The sequence below is a fragment of the Schistocerca cancellata genome, chromosome 1, assembly GCF_023864275.1.
Source record: "Schistocerca cancellata isolate TAMUIC-IGC-003103 chromosome 1, iqSchCanc2.1, whole genome shotgun sequence".
NCBI classification, from domain to species: Eukaryota; Metazoa; Arthropoda; class Insecta; order Orthoptera; family Acrididae; genus Schistocerca; species Schistocerca cancellata.
Window position 1 is genome coordinate 215810542 of NC_064626.1, and position 17725 is coordinate 215828266.

The 17725-nt window shown below is 38.6% G+C and overlaps 1 protein-coding gene across 3 annotated transcripts in view; it reads left to right on the forward strand.

The window, feature by feature from the left end:
* The window catches only part of LOC126169222 (titin homolog), a 220317-nt gene that overhangs the window by 101006 nt on the left and 101586 nt on the right, over window positions 1-17725 (forward strand). For all 3 annotated transcript variants that reach the window (XM_049920623.1, XM_049920624.1, XM_049920625.1), the window contains exon 4: window positions 3252-3397. In XM_049920623.1, coding sequence (XP_049776580.1) covers window positions 3252-3397 — 146 coding nt within the window. The remainder of the gene's footprint in view (window positions 1-3251; window positions 3398-17725) is intronic.

Here is a 17725-nt window from a genome sequence, read left to right on the forward strand (position 1 = left end):
TTAATTTTAGAGAACTTATCAGTTGACAGGACAATCCTGAGGCATCAAGGAATTGCCAGTTTGGGAACGAAAGGAAATGTAGGGGGTAAAAATCGTACGGGAAGATCAGGGCACAGAAACACAATTTATGCAATTATCATCTACGTTTAGATTAAATGAGTGAGCTTCCCTCAAATGGAATAGATTCTGAGATCAGGCAGATGAAAGGAGGTTAAAATTTGGAAAAAAATGACATCCCGTTTGGGATTGATTCTTGTTTGCACATTTAATATTTTCATTGACTCAATCCCATTAGGAGCTTTATACTGTTAATCGGTACCGGCCTTCATCAGAACTATTAACACAGCAACTGAAGGGGCTTCAAGTAATGTCTTACGCCAATGAAAGTATTAAGCATACAATGGTTAGCATTTCCTATAGATATCCGGGGTACAATTTTCCAGTAACGTGCATTATACGATATGCATGATGGAGTGACAGAGACGTTTTGTTTGTTTAGTTCTTACCAACAGTAATTTTTTCACCAACACTTACTTTGTGTTATTTACGTACGCCTTTAACGTGTAGTATGTATTATTTAACTGTCCTTTTTAAACATGTTGGTTTTAGTTATTTCTTCCATCTTCTTGGGCAATTTATTGCACTATTTGATTTCCTGAGAAAATACTGACTTTTGAAATTTTTTTACCATTTGCGTTAGGTATGTCTGAGTCTTGTTCCGTGATCAGTAATAGAACTATTAGTGTAATGACTGCAAATTTTTTTATGGTGCAATTATAATCCGCAACTCCTTAAACTGATTGTTACAATGAATCATATTATTGTCTGTTGTTGTTACTCTTATGATCGTTCTATGATATTGGTATATTGTGCTTTAAGTTTACAATCTGATCCCCCACAAAATATGACACAACTAAGGAATGAGTGTACCAAGGGAAGTATGTAACTACAAGGCGCTGGCCCTTCCACACGTGTGACAGAACTCCTAGGTGCAAAGCATATTCATGATATTCTCTTTGCCAATTCCACATAAAATGATAGTGAACATTCATGCTTACAAGTTGTGTGTTTGTTACACTATCCATGGAATTATCCTTTGTGTTTAATGTGGCATATTTTCCCCCTTAATCTGACATTCAGTCTTTTTAATTTCCTTACGTTCATCGTTAGAGAATGGCTTACTGACAAATTTTAAACGTCGCTGAAGGTTTTACCTGCTTTCTCTGCCAAGAGTTCTGGTGTTTATGCATAGTGGCAATGTTGCTGTCATAACAAAATAATTTTTTCCCTGCGCTTCACATTCTCTGGAAAGTTAAGCTCCTCTATTATTGTATTCTAGATCTAATAAAAGTCTTACTAAACATTTAACTTCATTTGAGCCTAGCATTATTTCTATCATCTTTACCATGGTTTCCAGATATTACCGGAAATATTCGTTTACTATATCTCTTATTGCTAATAGGGTAGCTTCTTCAGTAGCGTTTTACTGTAAATAGCGTCAGACGTCTTGAATAGATTTAAAAACGTATTGATCACGTAGCTATAATTGATTAATGCTTGAAGTACTGCTTTTCTCTGACAGCTCATCAACCTGTCTTTCACACCAGATTCTCAGTTTTTTAAAATGACGACAACAGAGAAAAAAGCTTGTAATTTTTTTTGCAAGTTCTACATTACTTCCTTTACTAGAGTTACGAATTTCACTGCTACGTTACTTCCTTTACGAGTTACAAATTTCACTGATTCTAGATATTCTTGAAGGTCATTTGACATGAAGGTCTCATTTATGATGTTAGTTGAGGGAATTTGTATGCTGTCTAGCTATTCTTCAGTATATGGACTGGTACTGCACCAATGTCTGCTGATTTATTTTTTAAATTTTTGTATAGTTTTCTTGATGCCAAACTCTGTTGTGGGTAATGAAATTATTGTTTAATATGTTACAGAGTCTCCATATTCCTGGGAAATTTTATTATAACATTTCTACAATGCTGGAAAACATTCATTTTCAAAATTAACTACTTGTAGTTCCTGAGGATAATTTATTGACCTAGTCATGTTCTTTAGCATAATTTAACTATATTTCTGTCTTTCTTTCCTGTTATAAAACATTGTTTGTTGTTTCGCTTTATTTTAGGTGTTAAATATTATTTCGTCATTTAAATATTTTTTTTCAGTTAGCGGTACCCTCTTGCAGATCTTTGAGGAACAGTGGTATGTAGGATTCTGGAAGGACTGTGCAGTTCCTACTGTTATCCATTTGTTTTTACCAGACAGTTCTATAAATGTGGGTGCTTTTCAAGACACCCACTCAAAATGCTGTTCAGATGGTGCACATAACTTAGGAAATATGGCATCTGCAGTGTTCTCTGCATAAACTCCACACGAGATAGATTCAACTACACCTCTGAAAAATCTGGCCCCGTCCTGTATACACATTTCAGACCAATATAAAGCCTGAAATATTAATTTCCAACGGTTGACTACTGCTGTCAAGATATGCCTTTTATGATCCACTACCAGCTGTATAATTATTATGCTAATTCTGTGGGGCAAACTATACACCATGCAACATGTACTGTGTGTTGTACGTTTCTTATGGCAGATATTTGAAAATATGTATGCAGGGTGTCCCAGGAGGAATGAAAAATATTCTTATGAGAGGAACGATCACTGTAAGCAAAAAGTCTAGTAAACATGGGCTCTAAAATGCAGACATTAAGAGCTACAAGTACTTCTTCGTTTTCGCTCCCCTGAAACACGTCTCCTCTACTGAACAAGGGCTCATAGCTGTGAAGGTATGCATACTAGAGCGCATATTTACTATGTAATTTTTTCTTGTTTTAGTCCACAGTGTCTCCTCCCAAAACATGTAAAGCAAAGAACTTGTTGTGGAAGATATTTGTTTCATGTCACTGAAGGCGAATAAGTGCTCCTATCTCTTATGGTATGCATTTTAGAGCCCATGTGTCTTTTTCTTTGTCATTTCTCTGAATACTGACCATTCTTCCCTTGACACCTTGCTTATGTTTCGACTCTATTTACATCAAATGAACAACTGTTACAAAGAAATTTCCATAAAATAGATTAAGAGAAAAACAATTTTCTTCTAATAACAATAATTAATAAATTCTTCCTTGTACGACTACATATGAAGAACAACTACTCCTGTAATCCATCTTCAAAGCTATTATTGTTATTGTCTGGTACTACATAATATATGTTAACTTCCGGTCTGACGTTATTTTCAGGTCTCGAGATCATCCTGGACTTCATTCCAAACCACTCGAGTGACAAACACGAGTGGTTCGAGAAATCTGTGAACAAAGAGGGGCAATACACCAATTACTATGTGTGGAGGAATGGACGCAAGAAGGGGAAACCCCCCAACAACTGGGTGAGTGACATATTCAAGGAGAAATTTTGTATCATTGGATCTGGTGATAGTCTAGTGTTAAAATTAAAATATTTTTAGTTGTTGCGATGCAATTAATCAAGATCTTTTACTCATACCTGTATACGTTGATTGACTAATTTCTAAGGGGCGCCGTGGTCCCGTGGTTAGCGTGAGCAACTGCGGAACGAGAGGTCTTTCGTTCAAATCTTCCCTCGACTGAAAATTTCGCCGGCACGGTAGCTCAGCGTGTTCGGTCAGAGGGTTAGCAGCCCTCTGTAACAAAAAAACTGAGTTAATCGATCAACAACGATCTTAAACGGATGTCTTACGACGTCCGCCCCGAGCAGATTCAACGAAAAAAAAAAAAAAAAAAAAAAGGTAGCGTCTGTGATTCATAATCGAAACGTCTTCGGTCCCGGGTTCGATCCCCGCCACTGCCTAAATTTTGATAAATAATCAGCATTGGCGGCCGAAGATTTCCGGCATAAGAGGTCAGCCTCATTCTGCCAACGGCCTTGTCAAAGAGGGCGGAGGAGCGGATAGAGGTTCAGAGCACTCTCTTGTCCTAGGGGCGGGAAATTGCCCCTAAAGGCGGAAGAATCAGCAACGATCAACGACATAAGGATGCAGAAGGCAATGGAAACCACTGCATTAAAGACACGTGACGTGTATCCACAGGACATGTGGCCTGTAATTGAGAAAGTGTCATGATGATCTCTCCATTGGCAAAAGATTCCGGAATAGTCCCCCATTCGGATCTCCGAGAGGGGACTGCCAAGGGGGAGGTTACCATGAGAAAAAGATTGAATAATCAACGAAAGGATAACGTTCTACGAGTTGGGGCGTGGAATGTCTGAAGCTTGAACGTGGTAGAGAAACTAGAAAATCTGAAAAGGGAAATGCAAAGGCTAAATCTAGATATAGTAGGGGTCAGTGAAGTGAAGTGGAAGGAAGACAAGGATTTCTGGTCAGATGAGTATCGGGCAATATCAACAGCAGCAGAAAATGGTATAAGAGGTGAAGGATTCGTTATGAATAGGAAGGTAGGGCAGAGGGTGTGTTACTGTGAACAGTTCAGTGACCGGGTTGTTCTAATCAGAATCGACAGCAGACCAACACCGACAACGATAGTTCAGGTATACATGCCGACGTCGCAAGCTGAAGATGAACAGATAGAGAAAGTGTATGAGGGTATTGAAAGGGTAATGCAGTATGTAAAGGGGGACGAAAATCTAATAGTCATGGGCAACTGGAATGCTGTTGTAGGGGAAGGAGTAGAAGAAAAGGTTACAGAAGAATATGGGCTTGGGACAATGAATGAATGAGGAGAAAGACTAATTGAGTTCTGTAACACGTTTCAGCTAGTAATAGCGAATACCCTGTTCAAGAAACACAAGAGGAGGAGGTATACTTGGAAAAGGCCGGGAGATACGGGAAGATTTCAATTAGATTACATTATGGTCAGACAGAGATTCCGAAATCAGATACTGGACTGTAAGGCGTACCCAGGAGCAGATATAGACTCAGATCACAATATAGTAGTGATGAAGAGTAGGCTGAAGTTCAAGACATTAGTCAGGAAGAATCAATACGAAAAGAAGTGGGATACGGAAGTACTAAGGAATGACGAGATACGTTTGAAGTACTCTAACGCTATAGATACAGTAATAAGGAATAGCACCGTAGGCAGTACAGTTGAAGAGGAATGGACATCTCTAAAAAGGGCCATCACAGAAGTTGGGAAGGAGAACATAGTTACAAAGAAGGTAGCTGCGAAGAAACCATGGGCAACAGAAGAAATACTTCAGTTGATTGATGAAAGGAGGAAGTACAAACATGTTCCGGGAAAATCAGGAATACAGAAATACAAGTCTCTGAGGAATGAAATAAACAGGAAGTGCAGGGAAGCTAAGACGAAATGGCTGCAGGAAAAATGTGAAGACATCGAAAAAGATATGATTGCTGGAAGGACAGACTCAGCATACAGGAAAGTCAAAACAACCTTTGGTGACATTAAAAGCAACGGTGGTAACATTAAGAGTGCAACGGGAATTCCACTGTTAAATGCAGAGGAGAGAGCAGATAGGTGGAAAGAATACATTGAAAGCCTCTATGAGGGTGAAGATTTGTCTGATGTGATAGAAGAAGAAACAGGAGTCGATTTAGAAGAGATAGGGGATCCAGTGTTAGAATCGGAATTTAAAAGAGCTTTGGAGGACTTACGGTCAAATAAGGCAGAAGGGATAGATAAGATTCCATCAGAATTTCTAAAATCATTGGGGGAAGTGGCAACAAAACGACTATTCACGTTGGTGTGTAGAATATATGAGTCTGGCGACATACCATCTGACTTTCGGAGAAGCATCATCCACACAATTCCGAAGACGGCAAGAGCTGACAAGTGCGAGAATTATCGCACAATCATCTTAACAGCTCATGCATCGAAGCTGCTTACAAGAATAATATACAGAAGAATGGAAAAGAAAATTGAGAATGCGCTAGGTGAAGATCAGTTTGGCTTTAGGAAAAGTAAAGGGACGAGAGAGGCAATTCTGACGTTACGGCTAATAATGGAAGCAAGGCTAAAGAAAAATCAAGACACTTTCATAGGATTTGTCGACCTGGAAAAAGCGTTCGACAATATAAAATGGTGCAAGCTGTTCGAGATTCTGAAAAAAATTGGGGTAAGCTATAGGGAAAGACGGGTCATATACAATATGTACAACAACCAAGAGGGAATAATAAGAGTGGACGATCAAGAACGAAGTGCTCGTATTAAGAAGGGTGTAAGACAAGGCTGTAGCCTTTCTCCCCTACTCTTCAATCTGTATATCGAGGAAGCAATGATGGAAATAAAAGAAAGATTCAGGAGTGGAGTTAAAATACAAGGTGAAAGGATATCAATGATACGATTCGCTGGTGTTATTGCTATCCTGAGTGAAAGTGAAGAAGAATTAAATGATCTGCTGAACGGAATGAACAGTCTAATGAGTACTCAGTATGGTTTGAGAGTAAATCGGAGAAAGACGAAGGTAATGAGAAGTAGTAGAAATGAGAACAGCGAGAAACTTAACATCAGGATTGATGGTCACGAAGTCAATGAAGTTAAGGACTTCTGCTACCTAGGCAGTAAATTAACCAATGACGGACGGAGCAAGGTGGACATCAAAAGCAGACTCGCTATGGCAAAGAAGGCATTTCTGGCCAAGAGAAGTCTACTAATATCAAATAGCGACCTTAAGTTGAGGAAGAAATTTCTGAGGATGTACGTCTGGAGTACAGCATTGTATGGTAGTGAAACATGGACTGTGGGAAAACCGGAACAGAAGAGAATCGAAGCATTTGAGATGTGGTGCTATAGACGAATGTTGAAAATTAGGTGTACTGATAAGGTAAGGAATGAGGAGGTTCTATGCAGAATCGGAGAGGAAAGGAATATGTGGAAAACACTGATAAGGAGAAGGGGCAGGATGATAGGACATCTGCTAAGACATGAGAGAATGACTTCCATGGTACTAGAGGGAGCTGTAGAGGGCAAAAACTGTAGAGGAAGACAGAGATTGGAATACGTCAAGCAAATAATTGAGGACGTAGGTTGCAAGTGCTACTCTGAGATGAAGAGGAATTCGTGGCGGGCCGCATCAAACCAGTCAGTAGACTGATGACCAAAAGAAAAAAAAACTATTTTGAATTGAATCTGATGCATAATACACTGCAATAAATGATAAAAATTCGGTTCTCACTGTTGCAATAATCATTAGAAATGTAAAGATATTATATACCTCATCATCACAATAAATTATACCACCCCTACCATTACCAGCAGCAGTCAAACTATGACAGTGCAGAATTCACATTTGTACTTATGCACAATTTTATTACACTGAGTATATTTGACATAATTCATACATTTTTTATGTTAAGAGTGGAGGCAAGGCCTATATTGACAACAAGCAGATCGTGTATAATGATTCTGGTAGAACAGAAAACCAAGTATGTGGTCGGTTCAGCTTTGTGTCATCTAGATGGAAATCTGTTGCGAGCCCATCAAATAACATAATCATGTTCTTCTTCTTCACACATAAGTTTTCCTTTCAATTTATAGAATCTTTCCAGGAAATACCACGCAGTCAGCATAACATGGACAAAAATATACTGCTATGAGCAAAATAAAAAAAAGAAATACGCACAATGACATAAAAAATGTTCTAATAATATTAAAACGAAGTAAAATTTCTGTTATAAAATAAATTGGTATGTCAGTTTGTGATAATGAACTATTTGTTTAGGAATAAAATGCACATGAGGAGCAAGCTAAACTACAGATTTCGATGTTGTAGTAGGCTTTTTATTAACATCATGGGAAGATAATTAATCTATGACGTGTTTTATTTCGCATTCTCATTTTTAGTTCAATTTATGAGCTTTTAGTTGCAATATATAGTGAATACTTGTGCAAATTCTCACACAAAAGGAGATATCCTATTGTCAGCCAACAAAATCTTATGCTTCGGGAAACGTCTTTCTACTTAAACTGGTACAAGAGAAGCATATTTGAAATGGATAATACCATTTGAATCTATAGCCAAATGCCTAAGAGAGCACTTGTTAGCCAACAAAGTTATTGAAATGGAACACAGTGTGTGATACCTTGACTTAAAACTTCCGGGCTGATAGGCTGTGGTCGATGAATAAAACTCTCTGCTTTGTTTTATCTCGGAGGATGTCTCCCGCAGTCTGGGACGAAACGTTCCTCCGAGATAAAGTGGCGAACTGCAGTACCTCAGTGTGTGATACCCTTCGTTTTTTCTAACACTTTTTCCATTTTCTTTGGCATTTCTTTTCCCATTTCATCACAAAAAGCTTCTAATTATCCACAGTTTCTATCTGCTTCATTAGTGGCTGTTCTGATTCCTCCAAAACATTTATGGTAGCCGGAATAAATCCAAAATTTGATGTTGTGTGCGAAAGTTTGCCAGAAACTTTAGGATAAGGCTTTAACTCTTGGTCTAGTCCAAGTGAAGCGGCCTCACTTCTGTCGAATGACTCAGTTTTGCTTTTCTAAATGTTAAAGTTCTGGCAGTAATAGTTGCAGGCATCACTCCAGGTCCCACATCTTACCAAAATAGGAGATAGCGGTAATGAATTGTGTGTAACTCACAACTTAAACGCTGCAAGTCTGAAGGGGCTTTAAAAATACCGTTTTTACACACCCAATAAATTTGTCAACATCGCTGAATTGACCACGAATCTCTTCTGCAGTTCTTTGCAAGGTGTGATCTAAACAAGTAACATGTCCCATTTTACTGTGTACTCCTTTTAGTGAATCGGCAGATTTTATCTTTTAGGCGCAACATCGCTTACCAAGAGTAGTACATTGTTATGATTCACTTCGTAGGGCCATATAGCATCCAGATATCTGTCGAACAATTTACTAATCGTGATAAAATTTACGTTCCCTAAATGTTCTTTAGAAACTTTTTGGCTGGACCAGCTTTTTACATTTCTAAAATAGAGTCCCTTAGAGTCTGTGGTTTCATCAGTTGATACCTATCTTTTTATTTGCAACCTATTATTTGACTTGTTGCCTTGCTTTTTCGTTGTTTTGACCGATGTAGTCGTCTCTATACTACGTTATACACCCTTGAACTAACTGATTTTGATTAGGTACTCTGCTCACCACATATGGACCTTTAAAAGTCTCGTAAAATTTTACTTATTTCAGCAATAATCTTTTATAATATCCCATGGATCCTAATTAGATTTATGTGTCCTACCACAAACCCTTCCCGAATAATTCTTTTGTCATACCTGGCTTATCAAGATTTGCCTTTGCTTCCAACTTCTCCTCTACACGCAAAACAGTTCTAATTGAAAATTTAAGCAAGCATGCAATCGGAGTTTTAGGTCTTTCGCCTGTTAATAGTCATTGGACTATATTTCCCCTATTGAATTCGGTAGATTGTTAAGTATGCCCTCAAAATCTTTGATCTTAAGTCCTCAAGCAATATGTTGCTCATGGCAGAAACCCCTGGAGTGTGGCGCTACTCGGTTTGAGGCCTAGTGAGATCTTGATATATAAATGGACTTTTTCAAATTTTGAACAAAAACTGAGGACCATTAGCACATTATTTTCTTAGGTGTGCCTATAGTGGATATACGAACTTTGCTCAATTTATTGGTCACTGCCTTACCAGTACATGTCCTTGGTGGACTCATCTTCAGAACTTTCTCAAAAAACATCTACAGTCACAAAAAACCTAGTTACAAACACCTTTGATTGTTGAGAGTGACCCAAATAAATATATGCAACCTAACTCTCTCACCTCTTCAGGAATAATACAACACAGTGGACCCCAGTTGCTAACTGTAGATATTTTCGTTCTCTGACAGCACTCAACAACCTTCCACGACTTCTTTACCACATTGTTAAAGATGTGTATCTCCTTCAGTTTGTCTGCACACATTTTTGGACTGAAATGGCTATATCTGAGATACACTACATAAATTTGTCTACTGTATGTTAAGGTAAGCACAAATTCCAGTTGCCCCAAATTAGATTAAGTCTATGATGCAATATGCCTTTTAGCACTAAATAATATTCCATTTTTTTGGTCTCTTCATTTTCTTCCCACCCTCTCTTGATTATTACTAATATTGGATCTTGTTCCTGTTCTCATTGTAATTTGTAATAGTCTCTCTTTAATGCAATGTTCTACATTTTTCATTTAAATAAACGGACCTATTTGTCTCTGAATTCGTCTGATCTCGGTTACTCATTCTCACTGGAGGCGAGATAACGCAGCTGATGCAATGTTATCTTTGCCTAGCGTGTACTGTATGGCCAACTGGTTTTCTTGGAGCACTATGACCCGTCTAGTAAGACTGTCATTTGTCAGTTTACTATTATTTATGAAAGCTAAAGCTTAAGGATCAGTGCAAATGATGACATTCCTATCCACCATTAATAGTGAAGTTTTTCGAAAGCATATACTATGGCTAATGCTTTCTTTCTCAGTAACTGTTCAATATTGGTCATATGTAGCTAACATTATGGTTGCAAAATTAATTATTCCATGCAGTGTTCACTTCTCTGCTCTCATATTCTGAACTATTAGCTGATAGACAAAATTATTTACCTAACTTTGGATAAAACAACACATTTCCTTTACATAAGGCTAACTTAATCTTTTCAAATCCCTATTGATACTATTTAATCCAAACCCATGCAACATTCTCTTTCGTTAAGTAAAGCAGCTGCATTCAAAACTTGTACAATTAGAGTTTTCTATAGATTTTACATGAACTGAGAAATGACTTTACTTGCTTCCTGTTGATTGGTTCTTGATATTCTCTTACTACCTCCCACTTATGAAATTATACATCCTAGGAACTGTATGCTACTTTTCCAGAATTTGGACTTGCATAGACTGACAGTAATATCTGACTAATATTACTCTAGAAAAGCCATGACAGTAACTATTCTTTGGCCAGAATTCTATTATGCTTCCTGCAATCACTGGCAGCAATTAAAATGTGATCAACACAAACTGTTATCTTATCCAGTAGATTTTTCCCTGATATAGAATCCTGCATTTGTATGAATACAGGCACTGAGATATTTATTTCAAAAGGTAATACCCTGAATTGGTGTCACCTACCTCCATAAACAAAAGCTGTGTATTGCCTACAGTTTTCCGATAATGAAACTTGCCAGTAACCCATCTTCAGCTCAAGATTGCATAGTACACTAGTCTCTTAAAATATTTGTAGTAACTCTCCAAGAGATCTTTGCCTGAAGTTCTGAGGTTCTGTTATCTATTTATGTCTCTAGCACCTGATGTAATCCTTGCTGATCCAGCCTTTTTAGCTACATATACCAGTGGAAGGCAGTACTGGCTCACTGATATTTCAAAATTTACCATCATGATCATAGGGCCCATTTCGGAAACTATGGTAGCTACATTGTTTATTAACAGACTTGTTCCTATGATCACAGCAAGACAAAGATGTGGCACCACCATAGGTCTGAACTTCAATATGATTCTCTGAATTTTCTCTTCTAGTAACACTTATTTCTTTATTATTTTACTCTTTCCTGCAACAGCACCTATGACCTTAACTCGCTGTACTGGTAATTCTGGTATTTCTCCTTTGTTTGTCATTTTCCTGTAAATTCCTTCTGCAACAGCGTAAAATTCGCTACCTGTGTCAATGAGCATTACTGCCTCCATACCAATACTTTCAATGTTCACTGTTGGCTGATAATCCTGATTCTTCAAAAAAGGGGTTCCCTAACAGTCCCAAAGTCCTCCCCCATCACCTGTTTCATTACTACCTTCAGTTCATGTTCAGACTTTGCACGAACTCCCCTGTAGTTTTCCCATTAAGCACTACTCTACTATCTATCTACTTCCATGAAAATCTCAATGTCCTCAGTTCCAATCATTTCTCTCTTGTCTACTAAAGGAAGGTTGTGGAAAGAACATGCTTTCAAATAATGGTTGTTATTGACAACATTTCTGGAATAAATATATGTTGTACTCATACTTCTTAATTTTGAATGTGATTTCTTCTCTATTCTTTCAGCAATAAAATCAGTGTCCTTGTCATTAAACTCACTAAGTTCACGTCAAGTACCATCTGCTTTCTGAAATACTTCCTTTATGTTCTTATGAACAGAAGTTTGAACTAAATCTATCTTAACAGATAACAAAGAATCAACCATGTTTATCTTATTACTTATTTCAGATACTATATTTCTATGCTTCTGTCTCCCCACTAAACGCAGACTTGAAGAATATCTAGCTCTCTCATTTTCTTTGTCATCTTTATTGAATACAGTTACCAAGACAATATCTTCACTTCTTTCACTGGACAGTACATTCGTGCCTATTTTTTTTTCTCCATGAAGCCATCAATCCTTTCACTTATTTCTCTAAATTTCTTTTAATTTTTTATATAACATATTCGGTTTTGTTACTTTTTATTGTTAGTGTACTTATCACATGCTTCTATTCTTTTTACGTGAGAGCTACCTCTATTTTGTTAAAATTGCTTTTCGTGTTCTGAGAAAATGAGCCTTGATATCCTTTCTGGTATCATCAAATTTCCCTATAAGATTCTTCTATTTTACTGTTTGCTTCCCTGATAGACGATTCTATTTCGTAAATTTTACTCATAAGAGCCTGAAACATTTCCTGCGTGCTCCTATTTATGTTTTTTATATTTTCATTTTCTTTCATCTCCTTCCCATTATTCACTTCCTGCGTACTTGCTACAGTAATGTTTTATGTTCTAGTTTATTGTGCAAGCTCCTGATTCTCATTTCCCTCTAAATGATTCATGGTGTACGAGTATAGCCCTTGCCTCTTAGATTTCCTAAGTGGGAGCTTATGCCACAGTATCTAATTATTAATCCCCTCTTATGACTAACATAATCTTAGACATACTTTCTGTAAGCTTTAGCGCTGTGCATGTGCACCGAACTCCGAACTCTGCGTATGCTGCTCCCTCAGTGACCTGAACTGCTTTCTATATGCTACATGCACACAACAATTGTTTCTACTGCTACTACTACCACTACTACTACTACTACTAGTAGTAGTAGTAGTAGTTCTACTCATCTGCGGATCACTTTTACTAGTATATTGAGAATGTAATCATATTACAAATTAAGAGCAACAAAAATATAATTCGTACATACTTAAATGTCTAGTGTGATAAGGATGGAATAGGTAGTCGGCCGTTTCCATTTAGGGGAAGCCATCCTAGCGTTTGCCTGAAGTAATTTAAGGAAACCATGGAAAAACTAAATCTGGATTGCTGGATGAAGACTGGAGCCTCCACTGTCCGAAATACAATGCCCGTATGTTTAAACAGTGATACCTCATTTGATTTATGCATCGTGTACAATGCTGTCTTACAAAGAAGTTATTTGATAATTTAAAAGTCTAGTGTTACACACTTAACTCGTTTTTCATTCCCAGTCACTGCACAAACTACACATTGCCACACATTGTTTCACAATGATGTCAGTACCACAGCGACGGTGTCTGGTTAAGATTTTGTGTACTGCTATTTCCCAATTTGTAGCATGAAAACTTGAGTCAGCATCACTGTATAATGAGTGAGAAGTTGAGCTCAGAAAGAGGATAAGTTATTAGCGGTATATATTGCATACATTTGGAGCAATGTTTTCCAGAAAAGAAAAAGAAAAAAAGGAGACAACGTGGTGTGAAAGTGTTGCGTGAAATGACTGATGTTTTACTACTGTTATTGTTATTATTTATATCTTTTACATTTTCCTTCAAACCGCTACTCTGTGTTCTCCACATAATCCTTCAGTACATAGAATCTGTTGCTTAATAGGTACTTTTTACGTAAGTTTGTTTCAGTAATCTCTTTATTCTCCTTAGACAATTTACTGTACTGTTTTATTCCTTCGTGAAAAGTGCAGTTTCATATTTATTATTTCTTGGTAAATATAAGTTTACTTTAGTTCTTATTCCATGATCATGAACAGAGCTATTTGTGCAAAAATTATGCTCTGGATATGTGGCTGACGTCGCCACAACTCCTAATGCTCTATTCTTCTCTCTCCTTGTCCTCGTGATGATATTACTCTCTCAGAAACTTCTTGATTCTTGAATGAAACTTTATTACTTCGCGATGCGAACTTACCACATTCCTCGACACCTACTTTTCACACTCCGTGATTCACAATATTATAACTTCGTGATGCTACGCGCAAGCCAGGAAGTTCACTTCCTGAAAAATTCTAACACTCCAATGTATTGCGACACTGTCCGTGTTTCTTATCTTCAGTACAGGTATTCCGAAAAACGCCAACTTGTACCCGCTGGCACGGCTTACTCATGGCTCCTCACCTCACTGACTCAGTTTCAGTACCTTATGACGCTGCCAGTCTAGCAGAGTTCCAACTGTGTTAACTGCTTTCCTACCCACCACCGTAGCGGTTTATTTTCCTATTTAAGCGATCGAGTTATTCATGTTAACTGCAGCGTCCGAAGACGATGATAATGTGGGCCCGAAATAAGAGGAATCTAACAACTCCATTCGTGTTTATCTCCCCTATTCCTGGTGGTAGCTAGACTGCTGATAACACTTTGGAAATCACGATTAATTCCTATCGTTGATTTCATACGATTTTGTACGAACACCCTCCACAATGCTCGACAGTTCCTCCCGTCAGTAGATGAGGTCTGCCTCGTCCTGATTTAGTTGCGGTTGTTGCTTCACCTTTCCATTTTACAACCGTGTCAACAGCAGTCGACTTGGGCAATTTTAAAAGGGTTGAAATGTCCCTGATGGATTTATTTTTTAGGTAACATCCAATAACTTGTCCACATTTGAAATCACTGAGATCTCTTGACGGAGCCATTCTCCTGTTACTGCTTTTCTACTGATATCACAGCTCTCTCCATCTCTTTCTGTACTGGCAGATTCGCCCCTTGTGACATGAGTCAATTAAGCGTTACATAGTGGTGTCCTGATACTTTTGATGAGACAGTTTATATACAAGGTAATTATACTTAAACTTTCAAAACGCTGTAGAAAAAACACTACTAGTCAGAATGACGTGAGATTGCAACGGAAAATTGTCTGAGAAGGGGGAAAACGAATGGCAGAAGGAAAAAAAAGTGAGAAAATTGATCAATCGACGCCGCTGCTTGTGCCAGAATACGTAAATGAAAATCTGTCATGAACACGACCCATTGAAGTTGGTATAAATACCCCTGGTACACGGCTTTTCCTCCTTTCGCGTCTGCGACGTTCGGCATGACTGTCTCAATGCAGGATTGCGTTCTGCTTGTAAAGCTGTATTAGAAGAACGATGAATGTGCACACGTCGCTCTGCAGAAGTTCCGGACACTGAACGGTTTGAAAAAAGGCGTTGGTCCGATGACTGCCATGGGTCTGGAGAAAATGATTCGGAAATTCGAAAACACTGTTTCTTTTGGTGTGCAACCTGGTAGAGGGAGGAAACGAATTGATTCCACGTCAATGGAAACAGTGGCCACAGCAATGCAGGAGGAGACGAGTGGTGGTGTGCAAACGTGTCGTGCACGGAGAATTACACGAACATTGGACGTACCGTGAGCACGGTGCATAAAATCCTAGGAAACATCCTTCTTTGCAATCCATTCAAAATTACCCAAGCGCACGAGGCTTCCTGTTGACTTGACAGCAAGGGAGACCTTTGCTTTAGAATTTCTTGCTTGCATGGAGGTGGATAATTGTCGGTTGTGGAAGATTTTGTGGACAGACGAAGCCCACTTCCATCTGACAGGATATGCCAATACATAGTATTGTCGAATATGGGCAACGGAAAATCCACAAGCAAATAAACCAGTACCACTTCATCCTGAAAAGGTCACGTGTGGTGCGGGTTTACGGCATCATGTTATCAAAGGGCCATATTTTTTCGAAGAGACAGGTGCTTCCACTCCTGTTACCTGTACCGTCACTGGTAAGCGCTATGAGTGTCTTTTGCGGAACCGCGTGATTCCAGCCCTCCAATTCCAGCCCTCCAACAGCGTGGATGTGTGGGTGGGATCACTTTTATCGTGTTAAGCAGCTGCTGAAGCGCCATTTCGAAAACGCTAGAATTATCAAACGCCATTTCCCTACAGCCTGGCCGTACCGATCACCTAATCTTAATTCGTGTGACTTCTGGCTGTGGGGCTATCTGAAAGAGTTGTGGTCAGTGATCCGACTGCAAACTTAGCTGCACTGAAGGTTCGCATTGCGCAACACAACCTGAACGTGACCCCGGAAACACTTCGATCAGTTGTGGAACATGCTGTTTCTCGATTTATTGCGGAAAACGGTGGACAGCATATTGAACATGTTTTGCACCAGTATCACGGAAATTAATAATCCGACTTGATTTTGATTGATGCTTTTTATTCGTTTTTTTTTTACCTCAGGACAATTAAAAACCGATTTTTCCCATCCGATGTGATATGATTTTGCCGTGGTGGATGGGCGTACGTAACTAACAGTATCACACCTGTACACCAATGCACACTGAGTAGTAGTTTGTTTAACGTTAAACGTATATCTTAGCCATTTTTGTATGATTCATTTGTCTTTTGTAGTCGACCACAATTAAATTATGATACTTATTGCTCCATCTATTGCTACATTTTGTAACTATTTATTTTTCTTCTGCCATACGTTTTCCCACTTCTCCGATAACGTTCCGTTGCAGTTTGACGTAATTCTGACCAGTGGTGTTATTTCTACGGTGGTTTGAAAGTTTAACTTTAATTATAATCACCCTGTACAACAGAACATTCGCGAACGGCCCCACTGAGCGATGTGGCGCAGTGGCTAGAACACTGAACTCACATTGGGAAGAACAACGATTCAAATCACTTTTCGGTAGGCCAGATTTAGGTTTTTCGTGATTTCTCCAAATCACACCCTGAAAATGCTGGGACGATTACTTTGAGCAGAGCACGGGCAATTTCCTTCCCGATCCTTTCATAATCCGGGCTTCTGCTACATCTGTAACGTTCGCGCTGTCGATAGGACGTTAAACTTTAATCTTTCTTCCTTCATTTTCAAACACAAAAAATGGCTCTGAGCACTATGGGACTTAACATCTGTGGTCATCAGTCCCCTAGAACTTAGAATTACTTAAACCTAACTAACCTAAGGACATCACACACATCCATGCCCGAGGGACAGGTTTCGAACCTGCGACCGTAGCGGTCACGCGGTTCCAGACTGAAGCGCCTAGAACCGCACGGCCACACCGGCCGGCTTTTCAAACACACTCAAGGATCTTTCGCTGTTATTAACTAAGTCATCTACATATATTGTGATCAGTAATGGTGCGAGATCATCTCTAGATGTATGCCTGAAGTGACTTTAAGATATTTCTCCTTTAATAATGATATGCTGTGTCATGGTTTGAAACGTCTCCTTAGAAAAATTGTGAATGACAGTGCTGGAAAACCTCCTACGTTGTTTGATTTTTAAACAGCTGAGCAAAACTGAACGTACTCAGACATTTCTCTCTTTTCTGATCATCACTAAACTGACACACAATATTTTTAGCGCAACGCAATCTGACTTTCAATCATCCCTACAAAAGGATGGCCCTGACTAACAATAACCTATACCTTTCATGAATCACTTACCTCACAAAAATCTTCGTTACTCGAACTACTGCAAAACAGCGAGATCCAATACTGGCAGCTAAATAAAGGATTCTAACTACTGAAGGCACTAACTGCAGATAGGCATAGTTAGTAAATGAAAGATTTTGATACAGAACAAACAATGTGTTTACCT